This window comes from Pygoscelis adeliae, unplaced genomic scaffold, assembly GCF_000699105.1.
Source record: "Pygoscelis adeliae isolate BGI_AS28 unplaced genomic scaffold, ASM69910v1 Scaffold98, whole genome shotgun sequence".
NCBI lineage: Eukaryota > Metazoa > Chordata > Aves > Sphenisciformes > Spheniscidae > Pygoscelis > Pygoscelis adeliae.
The window spans coordinates 3,969,587-3,977,816 of record NW_008825547.1 but is presented as its reverse complement, the minus strand read 5'-3'; the positions used below and the strand labels follow the sequence as shown (position 1 = coordinate 3,977,816).

Here is an 8,230-nt window from a genome sequence, read left to right as displayed (position 1 = left end):
CTGCTTATGCTTTGTGCCCAGTGCTTCACAAGATCAGGCACAAAGCTTCCAGATGAAAGTAAACAATTCCCCATGACCATTTCCAGAATTAAACCATTAATTACTTGAATAAACAGTGTTTTTCTTTAGATAGTATTCAATTCCACTAAAATTACAGCCAGTTGTTTACCTATATTTTGCACTTGCAATAACTGAACTTTCTCACACTAATGTCTAACTTCTCATACAAATACAACTTCTACCAATATAAACATCCCTAACGAAATATCAATAAGTATCACGAACTCCTATCTGTATTAAAATTGGACTAAGGGTTACCTGCATATGCAGGCAGACGACCTGCAGATACTGGACTCATAAAAATGAGATGTATAAATTTATGCGGACTTTGGCCTTAAAATAAAATGTACCTGACAAATTCTTGTTAGTCGTAAGATTACATCTAAGAGTGAACTTTATCTCCAAATCATATAGAGTTTCTATATTCTATACAAAAGTAAAAATGATTTTCTATTTTATTTTGGAGAGGACCAGAACTTATTTTTGAGCAAGAAAAAGCTACTCATTCTAGAGTACATAAATCTTCAAAAGTTACAGAAAAGACATAAATTTTAGCTAAGGTTGTATCATTTTCTACAGAAGCGTGCAGAAAACCGTAGGAGATAGCAGGAAAAGCTGTGGTACTCTGAAGCTGCTGTAAACACCAGAATAGAGAAAACAGGGAGTAGCAAAAGGAATGTAGGGATTTTATCTCCTTTTAGCCTTTGCAGTTTCATCTGTAAGCTATGTTTTTGTGAAATTTCTGAAACTTTGGCTATTACTTCTTTCCCTTAAGGAGAAAGCAAGGAAGGGAATTCTTTTCAGCTGGGGCTGGGTTTGACCACTGATTCATAGTGAGCTTACACATACTGGCTGCCTCCTGTAGTCTTTCTGTTTCTACACAGCATCTCTATTTTTTACTGCACTGTAAGAGTCCTATTAAAGCGAAACCAACTTGTTACATTTTAGATTGTGCTTCCATGTATAAATAATTTATAAACAGACTAATAAATGAGTAACAGATGTTATAAGCCTATTACTGGCACAAGCAGTGTATGTTATTGTGGCTTATGTTGTGGGTTGTAAGTGCACCAGTAGAAAAGACTACGTAGGTCTATAGCAACCTATTGACTTCTTGTAGTTTGTAACAATTTATAGCTACTAATAAACCAATTATTAAATAACTTTTGAAGTATTTAAACGTATGAACAAAAATCACTTAGCCGTTTGCAGAGGGCCATCTTTGAAAAGGAAGCAGAAAGCAAACTATTACATTTATGAATTTCCTGCTATGTTTTGAGCCACCAGTTCTGCAGGCTGAAATCTTATATTACATAATCACACAATGGATATAGTGAGGGTAGTGTCAACATATTTTTTGAATGCTTATCAGTGGCCTGGAGATGCATATTTAAAATGAGAAATTAGTTTTGCTTACCTATTCTTCCATTCTTGTAGCCTAAACTGAGACTACAAAATTAGCTGACAAAGAACAAATTTGGGGAGAAAATATAAACAAGATAAACTCCTCCTCTATCCTCAGAGGATCTCATAAACTCAGGCTTAATGTTCCTTTGAGTACCATAAAAGCAATCAAATTTTATCCTGGAATTAAGCTGTCTCTAGCATTTCCCATCAGAACAGTTTCTGGACTGTTTATTCATTTAGGGAATCACCCTTTGATCTTTTAAATCCATAGTAGTGTTAAGGTACTGCGTGGCCCAGTTCAGAAAAACATTCTTTTATTAACTTCAGAATAATTCAGTGCTATGTCCACAATGCTTTTTGGGCCCTTGCCCAGAGGTAGAGCTCATTGACACAATTTTTCTTTGCATTAACCTTGAAGTTTAAGTATCTCCCCAAAGCCCAAGTATTATCGGGCCTGACACCTTTCTATTCAATCTTCCTACTCGCCCTGGGGAAAGGTATACATTTAAAATCTGGTTGAATCATAAGACTGACAGCATTAAATCATTTCTCCATCCTTTTTTATGGAGATCTTAAGTACATATTAAACTACAATCAGATGTTTAAGGCCCACAGATGACCATGTTGTAATGAATAAATACTAAAGTATCAGCTTAATTGGTTTCCACAAGTAGGTTGCTCTGTGTCAGGAGACTGTCAGTATTTCCATGCAGGGATTAACACTTCCTAACATCAGCAGAAAACACTGCCTTCCATGTCATGATAAGCTATGCGGAATGGATCTGCACATCCGTGAATAGGTATAGCTATATGCACTTCAGCAGGCACAAACAAGGTAGATCTGCCCACAAAGAGATATGGAAGCTGTAGGCAATCATCTGTGGACACCAGATAACTGAGCCAAAAGGTGTGTGGCCTTGTTAGTGTGGTGCAAAGTGAAGCTAACAATCTGTCTCTCAACAAAAGAGAAGAATTTGTATTATGAAGAATATTACAAGTTTATATGTAGTGTATTTGGAATACCTTGTGAAGTTTAATTGCTCTTCCCAAGCATGGACCAGATAACACAAAGGAAACTTTTGTTATATCTCCAATATCACCAACAGTCAACTGTGAGAAAAAGAAAGAAAAAAAAATTAACTGTACATTGTATATTACAATTTGGATGGCATACTTTAAGCCCAGGTAAAAAGATAAATAAAATCAGTAAAAATACTAGTCAAGGACATTAATGTTAGGCTGAGGAAGTCCCATTAAGATTGCAAGTTAATCTGAACTCACATTTGTATCATAATTTATGTTTATTTTTAACTGGGAGAATTGGCTGCAGAGCCTAGGCCAACATATGAAAAGCAAGGAAATGCATGACTGATTCTATATTTCCAAGCCAAATTCATATTACTATTCTTCTCACTTCACTTTCCTATTTACCTCCTCTCCATCACATCTTTATTCTCAAACTTAAACTGAAGTTTTGAACTCAAGGTGATTTTTAGCCCTGGCTGTTGGTTCTGTTCTCAGTTATCACAGGGCTCAAAAGAAAGGATGGCTGGTTTCCGTAAGTCATATGATACACTGCTGCTTGTAGCTTTTCATCTAGCAACAGTTAAGCAAATGATGTTTATATTGCCTTTTTGCAAAAGATGTGTAATGACTTTTTTTTCCATGTTTAGGAATGAAAACCTTTTGAAAGAGGTGACCCAGGTTCACACACCTGTCCAGAAGCTGCCATTAACTTCATGTGCAAACTACAGAATTGATATTTGCCCAGGCCTGAGCTCATTGTAGAGAGACACAGCTTCTAAGTAGTGAAAACAGATTGTTTGAGGTTTGAGAAATAGAACATAAAGGAACTATGGAATAGCTTCATTATTTATTGCCTCACTGTTAAGGCCTACCAGTCTTAATTCAAAGTTAATGAGGCTTTTCATGTCAAAATTGGCATTTGCTCAAGAGAGCTTTCATAAGTGATGTGTATTGGCCCACATGTGAGAAGTTCTTCAAGTGCTGTTTATTTAAGACATGGAGGTATAAACATTAACTCTGACAAACAAAAAATCGTTCCACACAACTTCACATATGTTGGCTACAAGGCTTACTTTGGTGGCAGTGTGCTCCCCCTGCCCTGCGTAAGCAATGACCGCCAGTGGGGGTCGTTGTGGTTGCATCCAGGTTATGCTGGGCTTTGGGAATGGATGGCAACACAGTAGCCAAGGGCTGCCTGAGGCAGTGAGTCAAATGACTTGCTGATATGCAAATATGACTATAAGTCAATCACCTTACTCTATAAATAGTGGACAGCCCAGGGCCCTTTGAGCTCTCCTGCACGGCAGCGGGCTGCACGGCGGGATCTCCCCTTGTGTAGGGACGCCTCTCAAGGTTACTCCTCGAGGTTGAGAGATTCCTTGCCACCACAGATTCTCAGTAAGTGACTAATAGCATGCTAAACTTTGAAATCTTAGCTAAGTGATATACAGGATTGCTTGCACATATATAATCCTTTAGACTTAAACTGTTGACCAAGTCTGGGACTAGGATTGGATCCAGCTGCACCTAGACTCCTCTCTGAGAAGTTTAGAAAGCAAGGGGGTCCTTTCTGAACCTCATGACTCAACGGGAGTCCCTGACAATTCCCTGACAATTTTGTCTGACCCTGTCCTCTATGCAGTAAATAATCAAGTGTACCTTGCCATCAGATCTTGTTCACTGTTGCATTTACCATTGAACTTTGTTAATTCACACTTTAACTCACTGTTTTCTATCAATAAAGTGTATTGTTGCTTCTCTCTTACGAGTGAAGTGCAGTCTCACTCCATCCGCGATAACTTTACTGAAACTATTTGGTAAGATTTGTGTGAAATAAAAAGGAAACTGACCAAAAATGGATTATCATTCAGATTCTGAACTTCCTGTGCAGGAGATTTCCCTTTTCTTCCAAATACAACAACTTGAATATCAGGAACATCTTCTGGTACTTGTGTACAGTGCACCCATGTTTGCCATCGTCCTCTGCTTTTAATATCAAAATCTTTTGTGAGAAGAGATGTCACAGATGTTTCTGCAATGAAAACAAACATATATTCAGAGCCTGTGTCTAAGTTATAAGGCAGTATAAGCCAAAAGATACAAGATTACATTGCCTGGTAGTACTGCATCTAGCACAGGTAAGTCAGGCAACAAAGCCGCAAAACCCTTATTACTCATATTAACCCTATGGAGGTGTAGAAAACCAGGCCAGCTGCTTCATGAATCCATGTCACACTCATGCAGGGGCCATGTCTATCTTCTCTGTATTGTTCCAAGGACAGGATACGTGCTGCCAGAGGAGACCCTTTCAATACTGCCATTTCCATCTTCTCCATCCCAGGCATAATTTCTCCCTCCTTGTTTACAGAAGGCATGATTCACCTTGGTCCAGGCCCCTGCCCCTCACCATTCGGGTACCAATGCTCAGTTCTGCCTACACTGTGAAGTAGCTTTGTACTGGCTCTGTTCTGCACTGCCACGCGGTAGTGACTCATGCAAATGAAGGACTTTTCTGCTGGTATTACCTTTGAGCGGAATTGCCACTTCTACAAAATCTTTCTTGGAGCATTTATTGATCCAGTCATTGTGAACAAAAACATGTGCAGAAAAAGTGTAGAAGACTTCTTTTATAACAATTTTTTCCAAGAACCACTCATCTGATTGAAAATAAACAGAACATCATTAATTTATACCTTTTAAGCAACAAAATGTTCTGTGTATGCAGTCATAAGTTTCTATCTTTAGAAAATCAATAAAATGTTTTCTTTTGCCGGATTTCTTAAGGAAATAAGACTTCTGAAAATATATTGGCTGTGTGTAAATGTGTTTCTGTCTGTTCCCCTACACTCCGAAATAGTTGACAAAGTGAAGAAGTCTCAAAGTTTTTACAGATCTTGTGAAATTAAACATAAGGATAGATTTGATTTAATGATCTATTAATGTCCCAAAGGATGGAAAAGCTTCTGTATGCGATCTCTAGACACAAGAAGTCCCCCATAGGAAATGACATTATCAATGTCCTAAAGGAAAAAGGGTCAGGATTTCTGCCACATTAGCCATCAGAAAATCCACCCAATGCACAACTTACTTTCTGGTGAGGTTCTATGCTACCTAATAAGGCATAAACTTCAGCTGAAGGTTTTCTCTTGGTTGAGAACATTGTGTTGATTCTCTGGAAACAAAGCATTTGAAGACTCAGACCTCTGAGTCTTGGTAAACTTAGTTATGCTCCAAGTCTTGGTGAAGTCAATGAAAGTTTGATCATTTATTTTAATGTTAACATCTAGGAAGTATATGGGAAATAGACTCCAAATCAGTTTTTCTGAGTCTGAGTTTAACCTACAGAGTCATCTTATAGTCTTGGTTTTTTGACAAAGATAAAAGATCAAGAGACTCAGCTTGTCATGCTCTGGAACAATCTTATCTCCATTATCAACATTATCTGCAGAAGTAGGATATCTGTAGAATCTCTGTTCTGTATAAATTCTAGATGCTCCTTGCTGTTGCTATTTATTTTTAAGAAGTAAGCAATTTTCCTTAACTCCAACAGCTGCTGTGGAGTCAGAAGGAGAATAAAAAATGCTGCAGGAAGTGCTGTCTTTTTATCTGCCACTCAACCTCATGTATGCAGAATCCCTTAAAAAAGAATATATTTCTTGTGGGTTAGAAGCAAAAAAGCTATGAGGCCAGAACAGCCTTTCTTCTATGTTCCACTTCCCAATCTGATGAACTGATTTTCTGCTCTTATCTTTACCTAGGAGCATTTAGCCCTGAAAAAAAATTCTCTTTTAAAATGAAAATATCCATCATCTAAAAATGGACAGGAAGAAAAAAATGTCAAAAATTGCAAAAGCATGATGTCATATCACTTCCTGAAAAACAAAAGCTTTGTTGGCTGTACTCATAAATACATAGTAACTTTTATGGAGAAAAGTTTCACATATAATTTTACCATTTTACTTTGTCACTGCATTTCCTAGGAATCCTTTGCACATTTTAGTAAAACCAAGCTGGATACTTGACATGTATAGTCCAACAGAAATAATGAACAGCAGAAAATGGAGAGCAATTTCAAATTTTCCAGAACTTTAAAAAAAAACACTTGTGGTTTTTAATCTTAAATTTAAGACATTTTTGAAGTTCTAGGATCTCCTAAGTCTGATAATCTACATTATTGTTACCATACATTAACTGAAAAAATTGCTGACCTTTTTTTTGACTCTTAAATCCAACAAGAACTTGGTTCAACTTGCCAAGGTATACTGCTTTGATTTTGAAAACATCCACCTACAATATGAAAATAATCAAAATGATATTTTAGTTAAACTTAATAGGTATCTGCTTTTGAATATTTATCAGTTTAGCCTTGTGTGTCTGGTCATTGTTTTGTATCTCAATGGAAGCAAATTTATCTCATTTATGCCATTCCATTGTCTTTGAGTTCGTAATTAAACATTACATGCTATAACTGATATTTTCTGATCCAGTTAATAGTATGAATTACGAATTTCAAAATGCTGCTGTATTTAATAAGAAGTAACTTTGGAAACATCAGATGCACACATTAGCAACAAAGTGCTTATTTTTAGTACCTTCATGGACTGAAATAACCAAATCAGATCAATTACGACTTGTGTTGAAAGTTTCTTTGATCCAGAATCTAACTCCCAATGAAACTGATGAACAATAAGTGTCTAATAATACTGAAAATCTGGAGCAATTTCATTTTCACTAAAATTCACAGTTAATTTAGTGGGAATTAGGCAGGTAAATGGGAATTAAGCAAATAGTATCTGGGAAGATTTTAATCACTGTGCTATTGGGATAAGGATTTTTCATTGAAGCCATCTCTATAATAGGTCAAATTTTCCACATACAACAGACTTGCGTGATGAATAGGCCTCATGGAATCTTCCCTTTTTTCCCTACTGTAAATCTTTGTCATATATTCATCTTCTTGCATATACGTTTGTCATCTTCTTTGCACAGTCATCTTCCTTCATAATCAGTGGGAAAGCTCACGTAAGTATGCACACTGACACTGGGGATGCATGTTGCTTAAAGTGTGTACTTGTTGGCTTTTTTGGAACTGGGCCTGAAGAAATGAGTTTTGGAAACATACCATTCATGAATGGATTAATCTATTCTTTTAGGAAACCAGCTGCGGAATAAAATCTCCACGAGTAAGACTCTTTTATTTCTTGTGACTTAATGAGCTATCCTGTTGCAGACAGAAGCAGTTGTCTTGGAAAGACTGGGTTGAAGATGCAATTTGAAGACAAAAGTTGGGGACCAATTTGGGGGTTTGAAAACAAACAATAAAAATGTTGTATTGTTCCCATAGTTGCTGCCAAGTACAATGACATACAAAAATTCATGCTACCTGTGAGAACCATATTGATCACAAGAGTCATCTAGAAAAAAAGAGCAAAGACTAAGAACAGAGAATTAGGCATTTGAGGGCAAGTTGGAGTAAAGAAAACTGTGAGAGAATGAATACCCACACAGTTGTTACTTAAATTCTCTTCTTATAGAAGATGATTAGGGTGCTATAGCCCAGGATATAGAAAAGCCCTTTAGAGTTTCAGATGAAGGATTTAGCCTCCTGAACAGGCCCATTCAAAAACTGACACAGAATCTGGATTACACAGAAAAAATCCTTGTGAATTTGAAGATGAGTTATATCTCCACTGGAGTGACTATTCACAGAAGTCAATTTTATTGTTCACATATTTTT

The 8,230-nt window shown here is 36.8% G+C and overlaps 1 protein-coding gene across 1 annotated transcript in view; it reads right to left on the bottom strand.

The window, feature by feature from the left end:
* Positions 1–8,230, bottom strand: part of RP1 (retinitis pigmentosa 1 (autosomal dominant)) — a 185,216-nt gene that overhangs the window by 46,650 nt on the left and 130,336 nt on the right. Inside the window, exons 40-43 of the mRNA XM_009332103.1 lie at positions 6,702–6,780; positions 5,019–5,150; positions 4,344–4,525; positions 2,491–2,577 (exon numbers count right to left, since the gene is read on the bottom strand). Of these exons, the coding sequence (XP_009330378.1) occupies positions 2,491–2,577; positions 4,344–4,525; positions 5,019–5,150; positions 6,702–6,780 (480 nt within the window). The remainder of the gene's footprint in view (positions 1–2,490; positions 2,578–4,343; positions 4,526–5,018; positions 5,151–6,701; positions 6,781–8,230) is intronic.